General features: G+C 44.7%; 1 protein-coding gene across 9 annotated transcripts in view; it reads right to left on the bottom strand.

The window, feature by feature from the left end:
* ZNF827 (zinc finger protein 827) overlaps positions 1–23,319 on the bottom strand; it is a 190,552-nt gene that overhangs the window by 130,249 nt on the left and 36,984 nt on the right. For 5 of the 9 annotated variants that reach the window (XM_086346490.1, XM_086346492.1, XM_086346493.1 and 2 more), the window contains exons 2-4: positions 22,259–23,311; positions 11,139–11,311; positions 4,912–5,392 (exon numbers count right to left, since the gene is read on the bottom strand). In XM_086346490.1, coding sequence (XP_086202616.1) covers positions 4,912–5,392; positions 11,139–11,311; positions 22,259–23,311 — 1,707 coding nt within the window. Of the gene's footprint in view, positions 1–4,911; positions 5,393–11,138; positions 11,312–22,258; positions 23,312–23,319 lie in introns of those variants that run through there. The other 4 variants (XM_086346491.1, XM_086346498.1, XM_086346497.1 and 1 more) reach the window with 3 other exon arrangements.

The following is a 23,319-nucleotide window of genomic DNA, read 5'->3' as shown; positions in this document are numbered from 1 at the left end:
AGGTCATGAATGGCAGAAAACTGACTTTTCTTTGGAAGAAAGATGCTAAGATGTTTGACAGCCAATCAGAGTCAGCAGGTAATAAGGATGCCTCGTTTACCAGGCATCTCCTGGCTCCCGCCTTCTTCGGCAGCACAAACAAAGGTATCACTGGATAAGGAGCTGCCCTTTACAGACAAACCGTATTGTAACTACAGATGCATAAAATTCTGGGAAATAGATGGAGGTGGCACAGCAAAGGCCCACGGGAACCCACAAGATACAACACAAACATTCACCAGCTCCCCGTTGTTGATTCAAGAAAACCTTGGCCATTTTACCGCTGAGCTCCTAACACATTTGAAACAATTCAGCTTGGACTCATTTGCAAGTCATTGCTTTCTGAAATCCACCTCTCATGGTTAAGATGTTTTCAGCCTCAATTTTATGAAATTAATAGAATGCGGGAGACAGAACATTTCTTTGGCCAGTTTCCAAACTAAAAATAGTTGAAATGACTTGTATCTTTTTATTTTCAAAAAACCCAGTACAAGAAGATTAAAAAGATATTCCCAGCCAACAACTGAGGTGCCAAGTTTCTGTCAACTGCTTGGTTCTAATTTGGAGAGTTAGATTTACATGTGATATCTTGAAAAGTGTGGTTTTTCAGAAAGAGAAGTGATGTAAGGCCACAGCAGGCAACTTTTAATCAGGCGTCTAATGATGATCCTCCCAGTTCCTAGATGTTACAGATGAGTCTCAAGATTTTCTAATTCTAGCAGAACATCCAGATGCTTGTTTTAATTCTCCTGTCATGTGGCCCCACAAGGGGAAACATGGGGCTCAATCACCATGACTCAGCCAGGCCTCCAGTTCAGGTCAACCTTGACCCAACCCACAGCACCAGGCCCTTTTCGTGGTCTGGGACAGAGAGTGAGCGAAGAGAGCTGTACTGAAAAAAACTACAACTGTACTGGAAACAAACCAACAAGCCAGGTAACAAGTGCAGCTGCCACATCAGTGGTCCTTAGGCCTTGCTGCAGTTTTAGAATCATCTGAGGATTTTAAAGAAAACACCAATGTTTAGGTCCTGTCCGAGACCAACTAAATCATAATTTCTGGCAGTGGGGCTGGACCCCGGCGTGTAAGAAACAAAAGCTTCCCAGGTGAGTCTAATGTCAGTCAAGGTGAGCACTGCTGCTAGACTAAGGAGAGATGGCACAGCAACTGTAGGGATTTAACCTCCTCTCCCTTGCAAAGCCCCAGTCATGCGGCTACTGAAGCCCTCACCCTGACATGAGACAGTCTGCCTCTGTCTTCTGGATTCCCAGAGAGATCTGGGCAAACATGCAGGCTGCAGCCCCCGAAGGCTTGTCTCCTAGGCTGAAACGCAGAGCAGAGTTTTCAAAAGTATCTTTGCCATCATCCCAGAAAGCCATCAGCAAGGGCTGCCCCATCTTCTCCTCTGAGGCAGTTACAGTGCTGAGCCTGGGAAGCCTTGGTCCTAGCAAACATTAATCGCGAAGGACTAAGGAATGTTAAGTGTGGGCTCAGGCGGGAGAAGACTGGATGGTTTGGGGAAGGGGTTTGATTTCACAATCACAGACGCTGGGAAACCTCAAAATGGGGATCGGGATGGGTGGCCTTCGAGTCCCCTTAAAACAGCATCCCCCCAGCGATTTTTAATACTGCTGTACATGTTTAGTTGCACAGCGAGTCTGTGGTTCCATGGACTGTAGCCTGCCAGGCTCCTTTGTCCATGGAATTCTCTAGGCAAGAATACAGAAGTGGGTTGTCACTTCCTACTCCAAGGGGATCTTCCCAAACCAGGGATCAAACCCACTCTCTTGCATCACCTGCACTGGCAGGCATATTCTTTACCCCTAGCGACACCTTGGAAGCCCTTTAATCCTCCTGGGTTCCCTTAAAGTCATTTGTGTGTTGAAGGAGCAAGAAAGACTCCCCTTAATCACCAAGCAAGAAAGAATCAAGTGTTTTCCAACTCCCTTTTGAAAACAAGAAGATACGGACACGCTTGAATTTGTCACTGTGCTCCGGTTCTGCAGTGACGTGGCTGGCAGAGGCTCCCAGCCCCGGTGTCCACAAACAGCTGCACCCTAGGGTCCCAGCAGGTGCACGCACAGAGCCTGGCTCAAAAATTCAAGACGAGAACAATGGCACCGTTATGAGGCTGGGGGACAAGGCCCGATGCTAACCCGACATCTGATAAGGGAAAGAGCCAGAAGCTCAGCCACAGCTCCCTGGGGTCTGGCCCTTTGGTCCTGGGATCACAGCCACGGACACAGCCAGGTGTAGTACCCCGGCGAGAACCGCTATCAATTATAGGACTCTGATCAACCAGAGAGCAAGTGGAAGAAAAAAATAATAATCGTCCCCTCTCCCCCGAAAATGTATTCCTTTCCTTTTCACGTCTCTTCTCCTCCCGTGGGCTGCGCTGCACTGTCACCAAGTTTACATTTACATCCAAATATGCACACACACAAAAAAATTACCGATGCATCTCACTCCCCGGCGACTTTGTAACAGGTTGCTAGGTAACAGTGCACACAAGTCAGGTTTCAGGACCTCTAGTAAGCCACCATAAAATAGCTGCACGGGCCTTTTGCATAAACAGCGTGCATTTGTTATCTGTTTTCTTATGCCCGTTGATCAGTCGGTAAATACTGCGACTGCCAAACCCGTAAACAAGTCCCCGTTAATAGCCGACTGAGAAAACAGATCACAGGAGAAGGCCTGGGTGCATGGTTTTCCACCCCAACCTCCCGGCTGGCTTTTCCTCTTGTGTTTCTCCTGTTTGCAAGCCTGGCTTTCAGCAGTCACAGGTCTTACCTTACACTCCCTGAGATTGCGTCCCTAGCTAATTACAGATTGATGTGGGGCACTCATAGCTAAGCCCACCAGGAGTCGTGTATTAGCAAGCCTTCCTCCACCCTCTCTCACCTTCCTCAAGATTTAAAAACTTTCTGGAGTCCTGGAGTAAAGAAGGCACCTTCTTCCTACGAGCTACTCACCCCTCTGGTTTCCCCCTTGTCTGCTAAGTAAGGAAATGTCCCATTTAGCCATCCTAGGTGAATACGCCCACCACTGCATTCCTTCTCTCGAGGAAGCACTAGAAGAGCCCACAGAAGGAGCCCCTTTTGCTCTGACATTGGTGGGACATACTGTCAAGAAAGAACCAGTGCTCTCCCAGAAGTGAAAACTGAAGGCTCTGCAGCAAAACGAAACCCAGAAGCCTACACTTTCCCCACATCTCCAAAGATGTTTATATATAAGATGCAGAGTCTTCAGGAGCACATGTTCCCTAGGCTGGGACGGGAGAGGAGAACGCAGGGGCAGGTCGCTGTTTGTTGCCGCGGTCCAGGCACCTGACTTCCTGACACTTGGCCATCGCGGTGTAGGGTGTGCTCACCGGTCGCGTGGGGTGGGGTGCCTCCCTGCGACACTCCATCTCTGTTCTTTCCGCGAAGCCTCACTTCCATCCCCTGCCCTTCCCTATTTCTTCCAACCAGCCCTGAGCACTCCTGAGGGGCACAGACCTGGGGTGATGGGAACATTCCAGAAGACCTGACTGACGCGTCACTGAGCAAAGGGATTTCAGAGTGAAGCAGAACCTCTAATTCACCTGGCGGTGACATTTAGTGAAATTTGACTCACAGTCCATTTAAAGGAAGGTGGTGACCAATTATTCTCCATTTAAAAGGGTATTGTCAATCTCCAAAGAGCTGAAATGGCATTTGGAAATCATCATGGGGCCTGCCGTCTTCACTGAGAGACAGAACCAATTCTCTGCCGACCTTTCCCCACCCTCTACATCTCTTTTAAAATTTAAAATCAGACTTTAAAAAATATAATGAGGAGCTGCACAGGCCCACAACATGTTTTCTCATCACAAAAAAAGTCAGGAAAAACAGGGCTCCTTTGGCATCATGACACTCCCTATTCAATTCCACAACTTAAAGAAATGGGGAGGGGAAACACTAAACGAAACATCATGTATAATTTGATGGTGAAAGTGGTATCAATTAGTAATACATTTTTATGACACACTACAACTTCTTTCTAAAAAGCATTGAGGCAGCTACAAAAGAATATTAACAATTTTTTAAAATTCCACTTTACATGAGGTTTCTAGTGTAGTTATGTTCATAGAGACAGAAAGTAGAATAATGATTACCAGGGCAGAGCGGAGGGAAGAATTCTTGGTTAATGGGTACGAGGCTTCAGTTTGGGGGGATGAAAAAGTTCTCAAGACAGATGGTAGTGATGGTTACACAAAAATGTAAGTGTACTTAATGCTAAGGCACTGTATACCTGAAAATGGTTAAAATGGCAAATTTCATGTATTTTTTTTGACCACAATGAAAAACTTTCCATTAGAAAAAACAAAACCTAAAGCTAATTTTACCATCTGCTCAAATTTTAAAACTCTAAAATTTTTCTAATAGTACTCTGTGCGTATGTCCTTTAGAATCTTTTACATCAAGGCAGTCGAGAACTTGAGTATACGCAAAGCAAGATGTCCCGTACAAGCCCTTTTAAAGAGCCCAGTGGAGAGACAAAGTTAAATACGGCTTAAGGTCAATGGAGAGACAAGTTAAACAGGGCTCAAGGTCACACAAAGAACTGTCACCAACCTGGCTTCCCATGCGACCTGTCCCCCACAGCAAGGACCCACAACAGGGGAAAACTAGAAAGAAATCAACAATCTCTGTTGTTTCGAGACCCAAACCATAGCCATGCCTTCTTCCACAGGACTGTTAAAAAAAAGTCTCAAGGAGAAAATGTGTCAGGGTGCAGACAATCGTCATTTAGAGGAACCTTGACATCACCTAGTCCTACCAGCTCACTGTACAGCTACGAATACTGGTAGATAGAAAACGAGAGAGAGAGGGGACACCCCTCTTCAAGTACCTGACAGCTTCATGAGAAAATCAGACGCCATCTTAACAGAGATGTCCTGGCTGAACAACGCGGACGCACTGTTGGCCGCGAACTCGGAGGGCTCTCTCAGCTTTGTGTGGTTGGCTGGCCTGTCGGTAGCATTCAGAGGAAAGGAGGTTGGCAGGCCGTTATCTTCCTTGGGCTCCTCCTTCACCAGCAAAGGTGAGACGCCAGCCCCACCCTGGCTAGTCCTCTCTGGAGTGCTGGACTTCATCATGGTCCCCACTAGCTCTGTCCCTCCTCCTTCCCTTTGCTGCCCCAGGCAGGCACTGTCACTGAGGTGGGGAGGCCCCTTGACCTCGGGGTCTGGGATCTCCTCCTTCACCTTGGCTTCTGTCCTCAGGAAGTGCTGATGGCAACGCATGTGGAGCTTCAGGCTGAAGTGGCGGGAGGAAGTGAAAGGGCAGAGCTGGCACTGAAAGGTCTCTCCCCGGTCCTGGTGCTGATGAACCTGACGGAGAAGCAACAAGAGTGAGCTGGCTGCTGCGTGCCGACAGAGAACGCCCTGCTCTACCTCCACCCTTTGCATTTTTGCATCGCTTAGCTGCTCAGTCACGTCTGACTCTTTGCAACCCTGTGGACCGTAGCCCGCCAGGCTCCTCTGTCCGTGGGATTCTCCAGACAAGGATACTGGAACGGGGCTGCCATTCCCTTCCTGGCCCAGGGAACCATATCACCAGAGGAGCGCTTCATTGTGTGCCTCAGGTCATGAGGGTCATCCCTAAACACAGAGCGGGTCCACACAGGTTAAGAGCCTGTTAGTAGATCCACATTCAAGTCAACCGGGGACGCTGTCTGCCCACGGAGGCTGTCTAGGGTAGAATCCTCTTCATGTTCTAGTCATCTCATCTCCGCTGATGTCAAAGAAAACTTTATATAAACCCAGCACAACTGGAACTTACGTAATTACTAGTTGGGGGGTCAAAAGAGGTACCCTGTCAAGTAATTCCTCTCACAATATAATATGCTGCATGGACCCAATTATTACCACCCAGAGAAGTAGTTATGCTTTGCAAACATAATTTCCACTTCCAAAAATGCTTCTCTAGGTAATTAAGACTGTGGAAAATAATGCCTCCAGGGCATTCCCGTTTTGTAGAGAAATTGAGACCCTGGAGCACGTGGCCGGAGCAAAAGGACATATAAACAAAGCAGACGGGGAGGGACTTCCCTGGTGGTCAAGGGGTTAAGAATCCGCACTCCCACTGCAGGGGCATGTGTTCGATTTCTGGTCAGGGAACTAAGATCCCGTATGCTGTGCAATGTGGACAAAAATAATAAATAAAAACAACTCTCTAAGCTTCTAAGACACCCTTCCTTTCTGTATTCCTCAAGCTATCTATAGGCAGCTTCTAAAAAAAAAAAAAAGAAGGAGCAGAGGAGGAGGAAAACCAGAGGCTGATGCCCACCAAACAGTCTCAGCAAGATGAAACCAGAGGTGCCAAATATGGTTCTTTCTAGCAGGCTCTAGATAGGCACGTCTACAATGAAAGAATGCAGACTTGGAAACCCAGTTCCAGCCTTGCCTGCACAATACCTGTGAAAATGGGAAGAAACTTTTTTCTTTCCTTCCTGTCATGATCAAATTTAGGGCTTGAAAAAGTGAGGAAATCATTGCATTGGCCTGAGCCAGGCTTGGAGCTGGCAGGTGCTAGTAAGCTTGTAACTTCCCCATTCATCTCTGCCAATGTACTTGAGCACTGACCTGCTCCACCCTGCTATTTCAGGACTGGCCCTCCCTCGAGCAGGAACTGCCAATGGTGTAGATTTGGGCCAAAAGATTTGGGGAGCTGTGTGATTTTTGGAAAAACGAGGGAATGGAATTCAAACCCCGAGTCAAACCAACCTCTCCTCTGGCGATCTAGGCAGGATTTGAACCTAGGTCGAATGAAGGTTAAAGGTTCCTTAATCCACTGGGCCACCTGGCCCCTCTGCGTGGGCTTCCTTTCTAAGAGGGCAAGTTTTACTACAGCTGTTTATGCATTCTGAGTGCAATCCAAAAGCATTATTCACCAGCCAAAACATACTTTTAAATAATGTTCAGTGACCAACAAAAGCAAAGAAATTAAAAGTTAATGGTGAGATCCTGTCGCTACAGCACCCCACTGTGGCTTTTTGAAAAAAACAACAAAAGAGATTCTGGGTCCCCCAAAGCATGAATTTCTCCAAAGAAATAACCAGATACACTTAAATTCAATTGCGGCAAAGCCTTGCTCATTAAAAGGCTTTCCGCCTGCCAGGTGGGGAGAGGCTGGAGGGTGGCACACACCCCTTGTTGCTGGCTGAGGACTGTCTTAGCTCTTTCACAACAAAAGGATTTCACTCTGGAGAGGATGGGTTCACTTGCTTTCTCCCTCATACAATCGGGAACATTCCCCACCCTCTCTTCTACCCGGCTCACGCGGGAGCTGGCACCTTGTGGGGCCTCCGGTCACAGCCCCAGGGAGCCCTGACAGGTGCCACCCATGGCTCGCCCTGGAGCCAGGTGGTAAAGGTCACTAGGCAGAAAGCTTCCGCCATCCCCGGGAGCAGGGTGGTGGGATAGATCCCGTTTCAGAAATGTCCTGACATCTATTGCCCCGGCAGAGGACAGGCGCTAATCCAAGAACGAAGCTCCGGAAGCAGCTTCTGGAAAAGAAGAAGGATGGGGTCCAGGTTCTAAAATCCAACACGGAGCCCTGGACTCAAAAGAGTCTGTGCCCAAGCCCCGTGCACGTCTCCTTTTCTATCCAAGCCTGGCTTGGCTATATTTAGTTGCGGGAAAACGAGTGAGTGTGGAAAAGAAAAACAGTGGATGTGGTGCTGACGGTCACACTTAGCGTTATATTTGGGCTAGACCTGCCGAGAGGGGCACGAGTTCGCATTTGGCCTCGGAGGGAAGGCTCGCCCCTGCTCTCCCGACAATAAAAGCCCCTTCTGGGATCATCTGTACTCTCTTTAGCCTGACATTGCCTTCGAAATCGCTCTCGGTCGGCTACGGTCAAGAAACACTTGACTAAAGCGTGTCATTCTTTCCAGGTCACGTAAAGATGGGCTGCCTGCTGGTCGCCCTACACAGAGAGCGCATGTCACCGCCGCAAGAAGTTTAAAGACTGCTGCATCACGGTGTCCATCTCCTCTGCAGCAGTCAGACAGTTTGGGGAAAAACATCTCCATCACTCGCCCTGCTCAGGGGACCAGGCAGGCCGGGAGGGGGCGAGCCCAGCAGTCACCGCCTTGCCTGGCACACCTGAGACTGGAAAACGTCGGCGCCCCGACCCCTGCCCGCGTCGGGCCGCTTCTTCACCCGTGTTCCTGTTCTCCGCCCTCCTCACCTTATCTTATGAATTCCGTATTGAATTCCTGTATGCTCACTCATCCAGGAAAGTTGTAAAAGACTTAATGGAAACCTAAGATAACCCCGAGGAAGCTGGAGGCATTTACAAGCTCCTTCCGAAGCAAGCCATAAAAATATTTGCATGATATATTAAGGAGAAAAGGCAGCCTTTCAGAAAATGTACAGTGCCTAGAACCCAATAAGTACTACAGTTGAACAAATCCCTTAGAATCCCATTGTTCCTTAAGTAAATCTTTATAATAAATACAGAAGGCTACAGATTAGCATGGTAATAATGGCTATTTCTACGTGATGGGATTAAGGGCCAATTTCAGATTCTTTTCATCAGTTTTTCTAAATTCTCTTTGTGTCACAAAGAGAGAAAAGCAATAAAATTTAGAGTCATTCTTTTATGCCGTGTCATCGATTTATTTCCAAATGTAAATGTGAATATATATTCAGATGGCTTTTGGATAGTAATTACTATAGTAGCCACATTTACTGAGGGCTCCTCCATGCTGGGCATCATATTAAGTGCTTTATATCCATTATTTCATTTAACCCTTAAAACAACTCCATGAGATATATCATACAATTACTATCTCCAAGAGCAGAAACAGAGGCTTGGAGAGGTTAAATGATTTACCCAAAGCTCCACAGCTACTGAGAGTCTAACTAAGGCTTTTTTGTTTTTGTTTTCCTGACCATGGGGTTTGAGATATTAACCTTTAGGCCATACTGCCCCTGCTTCTGAGGCAGGATTCATTCTAGGAAATCTGTTCCTACCATACATAGCCTCTGGGGAACAGAGCAGAGAATATCTATTCCTAAGGAAACCACCATGATATTTCTCTGTAGACCATGGTTTCAAAATCTAGCAAAATTAAAGTCTATCTCATCAAAATTAAATCATGAATTCTTTGATGAAAGCAAAAAACATGAGCCCATAAGTGAGGTGGAGAACAGAAAAGAAAGTGTACACCATCTGAGGAAATTAAACTTGCATGAGCCCTTCTTACACGTCTCTCCTCAAAAGCTCAACAGGTTAGGACACCATGAGTTTGAATAAAGTAGTCACTTCACACAACTGCTTCATTGTACTGGTTATTGATTTGTTCTGAAAGCGTTCTAGGACCCCACGACCTGCAGAGCCCTGGCTGCTCTCATCTGTGATGCTGTCGTGGCCGACCGTCTGTATCACCAAGGCACCCCTCTCATCTCCCTGCAGTTTCAGGGTCGCTAGTTCCTGCTATTGAAAACCCAGCTTTTTTTTTTCCCCCATGGGTTTATAAATAGGTTGTTTTAAGTGACCCTGAGCTGAAACCAGGCTTACAAGGTGTCAGGCCTGATGCAAGTTTCCTGCTCACTGAAGCTTTAAATTTGCCAGGCCTGATTTCTAAACCTGAGTGTAAGGGCACAGTAACGGAAGCAAATTTTAGTTTTAAAGGCACTTCTTTGACAGTCTCCTTCTCCACTTATGCCGGTGTAAAATACAAGATTTTACTTTGAGAAGAGGTGACAGAGGATGAAGAGGTTTCAAGTACAAAACCTGAGTCGGCTCAGTAGAATTCTACCAACCAGAACCCCTGGTTAAATGGATTCTGATGATGAAGGGCATGTTATACTCCCCAGGGACAAAGACAAAGGGTAGAAAACAAGTTATATTATGGTTGGTTTTTTTTTTTAACTTTCCAAGTTATTTCCTAATGTCAGTAGAGGCTCTGTCTAATCACACTCCTTTTATATCTACAGTCTAAACAATGATTCCTGATCTATTCAGAAGTATGAAACTGCAAGAATTTGAGAAAAGCAACTATCTCATCATGTTACACTTTACATTACACATTACACTTTCTATGGCAGGATAGTAGACACTTTACAAATAATGTTAACAGCCAGACTACTGCAAATATCAGTAAAAATGATGGTTATCAAAAAGCTACCACTGCACATTTCTGTGTGGAATACTTCGCCATTATTTCCTTAAATATTAATGATATCCCTTCCAGATGGACATAACTATTCCCATTTAACAGCTGAGAAAATTGAGTCCAAAGACGCATTTGCTCACAGCCACTTAGCTAGTAAGTTGCGCAATAAGGTTTAAAGGCAGGCTTGTCAAAATCAAAAGCCCATGCTCTTCTGATCTCTTGCTTCTCAGATACTGGATCTCTTTGCATTTCAGACAAAATTAGCATTAATAGAGTCTGCTAAAAAGACTGCTAGCTGCCTAAGTTTTCCCCCAGCTCACTTGAGAGTGGCAGGTAGTCTAGACCATTCCCTCTATGTCGGTACAGGCGTTAAGCCCCCCAGCTGTCCCTAATAGACACTGAAAAAAATATCTTCCGGTGTTTGCTAAGTGTGACCCCGGGAATTATGACACCTCAAGGGGACCCAGTTTTGTCAGGAATGGCCCCCAAGCCTGCCACAGCGTGGAAGTTAAAGCCCAGATGACTTTCAACTTCCTCACACTTCCTGTACGACGTGTGTGGTTGTGCCTCTGGGTTTGAAGCAACAGAAGAGGGCGCTCCCTCCCGGAAGAGGGGCAGGTCCAACAGCTCTTCCTGAACTCTTACTCCTCCCAAGTTTTGCTACGAGTGCCTCCAAAAGTGTCACCTTGCAAGGCCAGGTTAGGCTGCCGATCCCCAGTAGGAAGGGATGGTTCTACACAACATATATTATCTGGCTGCTGAAGCTGCTCTCTGCCTTTAAGTTCTGGGCTGTCCAGTGGACATGAGGACCCTTATAACGAGATCCTTTCCAACATGGATCCTTTTATCCGCATCGCACTCTACTTTACGACCCCGAGCTCAGACCCCGGCTGGTGCGAGGGCCCTGGCTGTGCCTGCCTCGCCTTCGGGCCTGTCCGCGGGGGGCTTACCTTCATGTGGGATTTGAGATTGTCCTTGCGAGCACATCGGAACGGACAGAGCGGACACTGATGACTTTTTAAACCTGTGTGAATCACCATGTGCCGCTTCCAGTAACTCTTCCGTTTTATAACCAGACCGCATATGGGACACTGGAAAGGCTTTCCGCTTTCCTCTTCTGAGGCTTGGGAGAAGGAGAAAGACAGGAAAATTAAGGAAAACAAAAAGGCACACTGCATCCAGCACTAATTCACATGCACTGCTCTATAAAGAAAACTAACACGGAACTGGGGGGTTGCGGAGGGTTTTTTGCTTGTCCTTCCGTTTTGTTGTTTTTTGTTTGGGGCTTTTTTTTTTTTTTTGGTTTTGAGTTTTGGAGGTCTTTTTTGGTTTTTCCATTTTCATTTGTTAGTTGTTTTTCTCATTTCAAGGACTTTATCTATGAGGAAGCTTTCTTCCTGCTTTCCTGCAGGTAGAAAGCTATGTTCATCTCATGACTTCCACCTGGGTTCCATTTTTTCAAAATCTGCTCATCCTGCCTTGGGAAAGTCCTGCTTTCAGAGGCCACCCCACCGCACTTCAGAAGGCATCCCACACCTCAGCCCAGAGAAACCCAAAGCCAGGGCTTTGCTTTCCTGAAGGCAAGTGCCAGACTCGAGTTCATATTGGAATTACTGAACTTGGAAAATGGCAAGAAATAAAGACAAGTCAAAGGGACTGAGAATAACACCACGATGGAAACCAAAGTGCCATCGTAAACCTCGCACACCAAACCCTAATGGAGACAAACTTCAGGCTGACTTGTGCCGTGATGGCTTGGGCAGATGCTGCTGCCAGTTTGGCCACTGGGGGCCTTACGGTCAGAGGCTGTCACTCTCTTATTTTTGACCCTCCACTGGCCACCAAGGTGTGCTGCCCTGCTCTGTGGAGCCTGGGGCCCACCGCCCACTTTGGGAAAAGCTACAATCAGGCGGCCACAAATGCTTCCATTTTTCAGGAAAGCAAACAAACCAAGTACTTCCTGCAAGGAAAGCAGGGATCACTCCTCCACCCGCCCCACAGGGGAGGGTGTCTGCTGTGACACTACACCGCTACACTTCTGGTCTACCAATTTATACTGCACAGGGTCACACGGGCCTCTGCTATTTGGGGATAGAGGAAATAAAAACAGAATTAAGGACTCAGGCTTTCTCTTCATGAGGGATCAGAAACATTTCCAAACTGGTTAAATACATTGTAATACACTCATGAAATAAAATGTAAGAAGCCCATTTAAAAAAATAAATTAGATCAATAGATGCTGATACAGAAACATGTCCAAGATAGTAGTTAGTGGATAAAGCAAGAATTGAAACTATAAGTCTAGAAGGACTTTATTTTTATTCTCTAGAAAACAGGAACCAATTGCTGCTCAGACCACTAGGTGAAAGGTTGATAGGGGACTTTATAAAGGATGTATCAAGCTGACAACACCCAGAAAACCATTACTCAATCTCAGCATCACTAAGAATGGATGCACATTGGGTGCCCTTTGATAATCCATGTATGAAATATTCTTACAAAATATTTAATCAAGCTTCTAGATAACTATTGAGTTTCCTGGAAATACAGGTGGTTTTAATAATAAAAAAAAAAAAAGTTAAACACACCAAGAGGGATGGAATCAGCCAAATTCAGAATGTGGGACATTCTATGGAACAGATGACCCAGTTTCTTCAACAAGTAACTGGCATTTTAAAAAGGGAAGAGGTTATAGATGAAAAGACACTTAAGAGACAGATAAAGCAAATGCAAGGTGTGAAGCTTATTTCTGCTCCCGATTTGAATGAAACAATGATAAACAGACACTTTTGAGATAATTAAGAAAATACTGATTATAGCCCGGGTGTTCCATAATATCATATAACAATTGTTGATCCTATTACATGTAATACCAGTTATTGTGACTATGCGTTTTTAAAGTCTTTGGTGGTGGTGGTGGTGGTGGAGGAGGTTTAGCTGCTAAGTCGTGATCAACTTGGGACCCCATAGGTTAATGCCCACTAGGCTCTACTGTCCATGGGAATTCCCAGGCAAGAATACTGGAGTGGGTTGCCATTTCATTCTCCTCTGGGAGATCTTCCTGACCCAAGGATCAAACCAGCATCTCCTGCATAGGCAGGCATGGGCAAGTAGATTCTTTACCAGGGAAGCTACCAGGGAAGCCCTTAAAGTCCTTATGTGCCGTGCTTACTTGCTTAGTCATGTCTGACTCTTTTCGACCATGGACTGTAGCCCACCAGGCTCCTCTGTCCATGGGATTCTCCAGGCGAGACTACTATAGTGGGTTGCCATGCCCTTCTCCAGGGGATCTTCCCAACCCAGCGATCAAACCCAGGTCTCCCACACTGCATGTGGATTCTTTACCCTCTGAGCCACCAAGGAAGCCCCTTAAAGTCCTTATGTATATGTAAATACTTGCAAGCAAATGAATATGAGGTCTGGGATTTGCTTTTAAATACTTGGGCAAAAAAGAAAAAAGAGAAATAGGAAGAATGAGATGAATAAATGAAACAAAAAATGATAATCTTTTTATCTGTATGAGAATTATCTAGAAATGTACATAGGAAATCATTAAGCAGTTCATTTTAAAGGACTGTGGATTAAAAGGAAGGGATCGTGGTGGGAAACTTGTTTTCATTGTATATTCCTCTGTACTATTTGAATTTTTTTAATATATACATGACTTTTATAATTTTAAAAGGAAATATTCCCAAGTGTAAACTTTTAAATAATCTTATTATTTATTCATGGAGTCAACTGAATCTCCACATGCAAAGAACCACTTAAAATGGATGGAATCAGAAGAGTTCTGGAATAAAGCCAGGGCATTCCAAAGATGCTGTTTTTACATTGCTTATAGGTGTAGGCAATATTGGTTAGCATAACGAAGGACCTTGAAAAAGAATTCTCTATCTGAAAACATATCCCTCAAGTCTGGAAATTCTACTTCTGATGGGTCTCATCACAGAACTCCCTTTTCTGATCAGGGGACAAGGGTGGAGACTGAGGATTTCCTTTTACTCTAGGAAAAGCACACTTTGTAGAAGCTTATCAACACGCTTTTTCTTAAACCACTCAAGCTCTCCTCCCATCTTATTGATCGCCTCTGCTGGCCTGGGCTCCTATCCCTGATTCAGCCTCTCACTGTCTATCCTTCACCATCATTCCCTCCACTTTGACATCTGGATCACAAAGACAGCATGTTGAATAACAGATTTGAGAGGGAAGACTGAATCAGGGGCTTCCCTGGTGGCTCAGTGGCAGAGAAGCCGCCTGCCAATGCAGGAGACACAGGTTCAATCCCTGATCCAGGAAGATCCCACATGCCACAGAGCAACTAAGCCTGTGCATCACAACTATTGATCCTGTGCTCTAGGGCCCTGGAGCTGCAATTACTGAGCCCAGGAGCCTTAAGTACTGAAGCCGGCACGCCCGTGCTCTGCAACGAGGGAAGCCGCTGCAGTAAGAAGACTGCACCCTGCAGCTAGAAAGTAGCCCCAGCTCTCCACAACTAGAGAGAAGCCCACATGGCAATAAAAACGCAGCACGGCCAAAAATTAAATAAATGAATAAAACTATATATATATATAAAGACTGAATCAGGCCCCTAGGTGATATTACTGTCATAAGCCAAAGGGGGGAAAATGATAATGATGTCTATTTGAGGTCATTAAGAACATCAAAGTATTAAGAAAGAGATACACAAACAGGCTGCCACTAATCCCCATCTTCAGGAAGTACTTCCCACGGTCTAAACCCTAAACTGCCTTTTACACAATTGTCTGGGAGAGGAGAGAAAAGCTGAGATGTCATACCCTGACCTGAGATTTCATGGCACATCACAGGAAGGCAATCAAAAGGCATTTCCTCACAAAAGGAACACCTCGGGCTTTGCCTGGACAACTGGCTTTGCCTCATGTGACCAACAGGCCTCCTATTTTTCCTGACACTCTCCACCCCTGCCCTAATCAGTGAGTCTACATTGCATATGGATCAGACTCCACTGCATTAAACCCTGCATATTCATATTTCATATACATTTATTTTGTTTGGGAGCCATGCTTTCTTAGGTTTAATTAATATCAAAATATACATGAAAAGTGCACAAATTAGGGTGCCCTTGGACTGACTGGGGGGAAAAGTTCAAATAGTCATAATGAAGAGAAACTAACTGCAAGATAAGCAGTCCAATAGTTACACTACTGTGACTACTGGACAATTTTAACTGATCACTGCAGGAAAGGAAGACAGAAGCCAATGTAACCGGAAAACACTGATCAAGCTTAAAAATTTGAATTTCCCCTGGTAATATTTGCATTCTTATTTATTAAAAATTTATATTTTGGTAAGATGCTTTCCATACATATATGATGTTGTTAACTACTTCTGAGAAAGACAGAAGTAAGGATGGACTCTATTTTGTATGCCAAAATATTTTCAAGGAACTGACAGCTGTAAATTTCACTTAGATTTAGAGTCTAAAGAAATATGACCACTTCCTCAGAATGAACCACAATATGTTTTCAAGGTAACAGGATGGAAATGTTCATAATTTTACCGAGTTTACAACTGTTCAATGAACAACTTCCCTGCAATACACCACCAGTTAGCATCACTGCAAACAAAACTAAATTCCCCCAAGAGCTACTAGAGCTGGTGCTGTGGATAGCTGCTGATGTGCTCCCTTGGAGAAAACATGTTCTCTTTATAAGCAATAATACTATTGGAATACAACAGATAATAAATGTGTATAAAATGCCTGTCATGGAGGCTCTTGGTAGTGGCTACTATAACGATAGTAGTGAGAGTGAACTCTTCCCTCCAAAGCAGAAAACTTACCATCAAAGCAGGTATAAATCCAAACAACTGACATCACACAATAAACACGTAGCCCAGGGCCTAATCCAACAGGACAGATTATTACTGGGGCCAAGAGGAAATAAAATTCAGTAGGAATCCACAGTGCTGTTCAGGTAGGTCCAGCTCAGCCTATGCAGAGTTCTGATGTCAGGCTCAGCTCAGCAGGGAAAGGAAGATGGAAAAGATGGAAAGGGAGAAGAGCAGGGTGGAGGCAGGAACGGGCTGGGGCAGAGCTGGAAGTCCTTACCTACACGTCTCAGGCACCCAACACAGGGCCAGGGACCAAGTACAAGTAATTGCGTGTTGGACTGAAATTCAGTAGAATTTCATTATGAAATTCAGTAGAAAGGGCTGGGTCAAGATAGTATCCCAAAAAATGAAACAAGGACTGGAAATTGAAAAAAAAAGGTACAGGAATCCACCAGTAAGTCCCAGCAAAAGAGGTGTTAACTCAAGAGCACATGCTTTTCACACATTATGCCAACACACATCTTGAAAGAATGAGTAGGGAAGCCACAATGATCACACAGAGATGTTCACATACTCATGGCTCACTTGTTTCCAAAATGAACTCCCAAGCAGCTTATAATCCAAATGCATGCAGTGTGACTACCTCATTAATAAAGTACAATCAGGTATGTCCATCTATCTACAAAGGACAGGATCTGTCCAAGGCAGAGAGATCGTGCAGGAAGTTTGAGAGTGAATTCTAAGAAGCAACATATGTAATTCAAAACTTGGGGGAAAAAAAAAAGTTTTGAGTGGATAGACAAATAAAGTGAAAGAAAGTAAAAGTAAGGAATTTTAAAGCAGGGAAGAACCTTGAAGATACATCTTAACCTGTTCAGCGTGCAGAGGAGGCAATTGACTTGGGATGGATGCTTACAATGGTCCCTCTGCACATGAGTCGCAGAGCAGTGACGACAGACAGTCTCTTCACCTGAGGTCGGTGCTCTGCCCTACTGCCTATATGTAAAAATTTCATTGGGCTAAAAAAAAAAAAAATGGAGGGTTTTAACTGAATCATTGTAGTTCAATGTAGGTATTTTTTAACAAATGTTCATTGTTTTATAGGCTTTGAAATCAAACTTTGCCTTGCTACATCCTAAGTGGCAATCTGTAGAAAATCAAGATAATTTGCAAGTGCATAGTTTCTGCAAACAGACCTCTCCATACACACCGAAGGAGTTTAAGATGACAGGTGGCCCTGGCTGTCTGTAATCCATGCACCATCCATCTCGACTCTAGGACCACTAACCTACTACAGCATATGTATGTAGGATAAGACACCCTCCTTCGTAACAACATACAGGGATTTGGTATCTTTCCATGGAATTTATTGGGCAAGTCTTTCAAATCCTATTTCAGGGAAACACAAAACTCTGTTGATCATGGATGTCCCTGGGTCCTTCTGTTGTTACTGACATTGAGATATTGAAATAATTGATGCATATTCTAACAACTGGTAAATATTTAGTAAAACTTACAGAAAAGCCTGATATCTAGAGACAATCTAAGTTTAAGTCACTAGGGAGATATTATGGAGATGAGCGACACAGAGTTCTGAATCTTGATTAAAAAGCGAATTCCTTTTCTAAGGAAGTCCCTGTATGCGGTCATCCCCAGATTACGGCTCTAATAATGATGGACCTGAGGGGAGTATCAGAAGAGGTGACCTGTCTTTCTGGACTTTCTCTGCTTTTGCAATAATGTTAATAACATCTCATAAATAGGAATGAAAACAGCAGCCAGAAAACCCTATCTATTGACCCAGGAAATAATCTTAGCTCCCAGCTGTATGAGACCAGCTTGCTTCTAAGCATATTTAAATTTTGTTCAGGAAAATAAGATGTTTTGGAAGACATTCTCTGGGAAAGGCTCCTCGTGATTTCTTTTAACCAGGAGCCTGGCATCCTGGGAATCTTGGTAGCTTTCTACAAGAAACTTTGTCTTTAAAATAAAAACTATTTATTTTGTTCTGAGCTGCAGCAGAACAGTAGCTTCAAAGAGAATTGAGTCAATGTGTGACATTTATCTTTAGAGCAAACGGACATAATCTTCTCTCTACCGTGTCCCCTTTCAGAAGAGCAGTGTTGCATGTGCCGGGGCGTGGGGTCACATAAAAGAAACCTCCTACTCCAGCATCACCTCTCTTTGCAGGGGGAAAGGCTATCGAGTGATGGATTCTTTAAGGAATTAAATACACTATGACCTGGCAACAACCAAATCCTGTTCAAAAAAGAAGAATAAGGCCAGACCTAAAAGACACTTTTTTTTTTTCATGGTTTGGACTTCCCTTGACCTAAAGAAGGTCAAAGAAACGCTAGTGTCTAAACGACTCAACACAAGGCTGGCTTTTCTAACACATCTCGCTTTGTAACTCCAGAATCAACTTTATATGCCCTTTGTGCAACATTTTGAGAAAGAGCTTCAAAATGTAAGCCCTGCTTAGAATCAGGATGGTGTGTATTTTTGTGGATTTTTTTGGTGGGGGGTGTTTATTTAAGTCAGTGGGCAACAGAAACCCTTTCCCTGTGAGAAGTCAGTCCACCCACCTATTGTGAATCAAACTTAAGATTTCTTCCAAACATAAAAATGAAAGTAGTCATGAGAACTGTTTAGAAGCATGGGTGACTGCATCCCCGTAACGCTTCTTAGGTAAAATCGAGTCACACCCAAATCCAGCCCCCAGGTGGCTCTGAAGCCAACAGTGCCAAGTGGGGAAGGGGAGAGGGGGGAAGGAGAGAGCAGGGGAGGTGGGGACGGATGGAAAGACCCACCTTCCCTCCCACTCCTCAGATTCAAAAACTGGTGAGGGACCTAAGTAACACCAGCCAAATCATCTCTCCATGGTACAAAGATAAACAACAAAATCAGATATTCTATCAACTTCTTAATCCATAACCCTGTTAGGATCCTGGGAAGTGATAACACTCACTTTAAGTGACAAGTGCACAGAGGCACCGCCTCTCCTGTTTCCAGTTCATGCAATAAGCAACAGAACCTGTCCAGCAACCTAAACATCCACCAACAGATGAATGGATAAAAAAAAAGTGTGATATATACAGATACATACAACAGAATAATACTCAGCCATTAAAAAGAATGAAATAATGCCATTTGTGGCGACATGGATGGACCTAGAGATTATCATACTAAGTGAAGTAAGTCAGAGAAACACAAGTATCACATGATGTCATTTCTATGTGAAATCTAAAAAATGATACAATCAACCGATTTACAAAGCAGAAACAAATTCACAGCCAGAGAGAACAAACCTATTAACAAAGAGGAAAGGCAGGAAGGGATTAATTAGGAGTACAGGATTTATAGATAAACAACACTACATATAAAATAAACACCAAGGGTTTACTGTATAACACAAGGAACTGTATTCAACATCTTGTAAGAACCTATAATGGAAAAGAATATGAAGCTATACAACGGAAAATAACACAGTACTATAAATCAACTATAGTCTAATAAGCAGACTGTAGTAAAATTTAAAAAAAATTTTTTTTTAATTTAAAAGAAACAGAACTTGAACTTAGGATGCGCCCACATGGATACACAGGGGATCATTTTAAGAGCCCTCGTGCTTTTCCTTGCAGCAATCTTTTCTCTTGTCTGAGTTCTGCAAAACGAAATGTTTCTTTTTAAACACAATACTCTGTCCGCGGAGCTACCTCTTGGAGTGTGAACAGACGCGCATGGAAAACAGGGGTCCCCGCCAATCAGCAAGAGAGGTGGCAGGGTCCCGTTTCAAGTTCTTTCCCCTCCCCTTCAACTGGAACGTGGTCATTGATCCAAATAGTAAGTGTTTCAGCAACAGAATAAATTCAGTAAGGAGAAAAGAAAAATCGATTTCTTACAGACCTCCATATTCAATCCTGCTGAGAAGCCCGGTGGGCGTGGTTTGTGCTGCGCAGTGTGCTGTGCTTAGTCGCTCAGTCACGTCTGACTCTTTGTGACCCCACGGACTGGAGCCCACCAGGCTCCTCTGTCCATGGGGATTCTCCAGGCAAGAATACTGGAGTGGGTTGCCACGCCCTCCTACGGGGGATCTTCCCAACCCAGGGATAGAACCAGGGTCTCCTGCATTGCAGGTGGATTCCCTATTGTCTGAGTCACCAGGGAAGCCTGTGGACATTTAAACCAAAACAGGGGCCCATCTTGTCCCTGGGTTGTAGATTCGACAACAAAACAGGCAAAAATAGTCTAGCCCACCCTGGAAGCTTGAGACCTCCCCTCTTCCTCACATGCATCTAGTCACCTGAATGAAAAGCTCATACTTCATAACTTGCTGGTTATAGCCATGACTCTCTAAAATGACAAAGCCATTATAGTCAGCCTTCAGGAGACAGTCTTACCAGGTCCTTCTTTCCAAGCCACCAGCAAGCTAAAGTTTATTACTCTTTTGTATAAGCTTTTCCAAATAACTAATGTCCAAGTGAATGTATAGGAGAAACACCATTTAATTCAGCTATTTAAGAACCATATGAAGAATATACATAAAGTAACATTTTACTTAGACGCCCATACCTCTCTTTCTGCTGCTCCCCATAAATGAAATTTTTATAAACCAGGAATGATTAATTCCCTTATAAAAATTACTCTGGTCCCTCTGTTTGTCTCCTTGTTCCCTAATTTTAGCCATTTCTCTCTTTATCTCATCAGATGGCAGGTGAGAAGTGAGGAGAAGGGAAACTCAGCATTGATAAAATTTTAGGAGTTTATTGACATTTCAGAAACCTTGGAGCAAGCGGCCTGGATCATGTGAAGAGTCATAAAAGTTCCATATATCCATTTTCCTAGTTCTATTCTGCTGTTTACACAAGTTTTAAAGCAATTATAATGAGTACATAGAGCTTATTCAGCAATTTAAATGGAAATTTGTCATAAACGCATCAAACTGATGTTAGCTGTGATTGTTCAGTCAATGATTTGCCATTCTGAGCCCCCTCTCGTCAATGTGGCTGCAAATAATCAAAAGTTGGCCAGACGCACACAATGGCAGTGTTTCTACTGATGATGACACACGTGGCCCGCTTCCTGTTCAGGTCTGGCAGGATATCCTCCAGAGACATCTGAAACTCCATACATCCCTCTCCAGGACCCTGTTTTTTACCACGGGCATAATTTAAAAACAAACCAGTACAAGAAATGATGTTTCCACTGCGAGGACCCAAGTGACTAAGTTTCTCCCTCGGATGAATAACTGTGAACGTCAAGGCTCTAGAAGATTGCAACTTCTCCTTTGAAAAGACCATCCCCATAAGAAAAACCCATGATTCACATTTTCCACATGCACATTCCTTCAGAATCTGATTGGACTGGAATAAAATAAAGAATTTGCAGGAAATGCTTTGATTACATCTGAATGACAATATTCTTTAGAGTTCTTATACAATAAGAAATTATATAAGAACAGAGTATGTAAAGGCTTATGTCCCACCAAAATTTTTAAAAAATGCTAATGTAAGGGTATACAAAAGGGGTCACATGAATTGCGAGATTGGGATTGACATGTATCACTATTGATATAAAATAGATAATTAGAACCTACTGCATGGCAGGCACATTGCTCTGTGTATGACCTAAATGGGAAGAAAATCCAAAAAAGGGGGATATATGTATACGTATAGATGATTCACTTTGCTGTACAGCAGAAAGTAATGCACCATTGTAAAGCAACTATACTCCAATAAAAAATATATTTTAAAAAGTATATCGTGTGATAAATTAGGGCAGAATAGTCACTGATGACACAAAAGTCCATTTGTGATGGAAGCTGTAGGACAGTAAGCTCTCTCTTGTCAACTATTTCAAAAGCAGTGAGTTTTTTTTTCCCTCCTGTGCAGTGATGCCATGCACTCCATGACAAAGATACTTTGATCTTCTTCCATTAAATATATCTTGTGTGGACCTAGTCTGAACTCGGTAAGGCGAAAAAAAAATCGTTTCTATGAAAGGGAAGGAGTACTGTATGTCTCTAAGATTATTCATTACCTTTCAAAAATAAAGGTATTGGTGAAGTCTTCGTGTCATCCATACATGAAAGACCCACCCTGAGGCTGCTTACTTATTTTGTCGTTGCTTCTGCTTTTTTATTCCTGCCTCAGACCGGATGGGGAACGCACGCGAAGAAAGAAGGCAATGAATTAGACATTGCAATTGACAGGCAGAAAAAAAAAGACTTAGAGGCTGACGGAAATGAAATCATCCATACCTGAGTTAGAGGGCTTGGACACTCTTCCCTTGGGAACTGGGAGCAACAATAATTCCAAGGACTGTGGCGCTGGTGGAGGAGGCGGCGGAGGCGGCGGCGGAGGAGGCGGGGTTACTTTCTCTTGCTTCTTCTCCGAAGGCGGTGGCGGTAGAGGGTCCTCAGGCACCAGTGACGATTTCTCAGCCAGAAGGGTCCCGGCAGCCCTCGCTGCGACCTCTTTCAGAAGGGCCGCCGAGGAGGTCATGGAAGCCAGGGAAAGGAAAGAGCTGGCCGGGGGCGGGTGTTCCTGGCCAGGAGTCAAGCTTCTCTCGCTGACTTTCTTGGATAAAGCTGCCAAGGTGGAGCTGGCAGACTGGGAGCTGAAAGGGGAGGAAAAGGACTCAAATCGCACGGTCTCCTCCGTCCTGGTCAGCGATTTGTCCTGCAGGACGGCATTGGCTGCAGCTTTCAGTTTGAGGATGGCGGAATCCGGGGACAAGCCGCAGGTGGTGGTTGAGTTTGGCAACCACTTACCTTGATTCCATAGGAAACGGTTACTTGGAGGGTATTGGTCATTCTGTTCCTGCTTCTCGGCCAGCTTCCTGGCCAGCACGCTGAGCTGCTGGGCGTGGTGGGACGGTGGGGAAAAGGAGAGATTCGAGCCCGCGTTGACCGGGGATTCCACCCTGCCGTTGGCAGTGGCCGCGGCATCCAATTTGAGGGAGCCGGCTTCCAGCAGCCGCCTCAAGTTGCTGCTCAGGGGCTTGGTGGAGCCTGGGTGGTCCTCCTCACACAGAGAAGACACGCCGGGGGAGAGGTGATCTGGACACTGCAGTGGGTCTCGCAGGACCTCCCCGTCGAGTGCCACCAGCTCCAACGTGTGGCTGCTGGGGGTCGCGCTTCCCAAGGAGGTGTCTGGAGACGTGGACTGCTCTTGGATCCGGTCCTCCAGGCACAGCTTATAGTTCTCCTGGACTTCTCCATAGGAGGCTTCCGACGGCGTCTCCGAAGAGTTCCCATACCAGTGTTCTCCTTCACTGAGTTCTCCCTCCGCCTCGTCCTGCCTACTAACATCTGGGGGA

Source organism: Bos grunniens, chromosome 17 (assembly GCF_055505025.1).
Source record: "Bos grunniens cultivar Pamir isolate PY7600 chromosome 17, Bosgru_T2T1.0, whole genome shotgun sequence".
Lineage (NCBI taxonomy): Eukaryota > Metazoa > Chordata > Mammalia > Artiodactyla > Bovidae > Bos > Bos grunniens.
The sequence above is the reverse complement of the archived record's forward strand: the minus strand, read 5'-3'. Positions and strand labels throughout refer to the sequence as shown.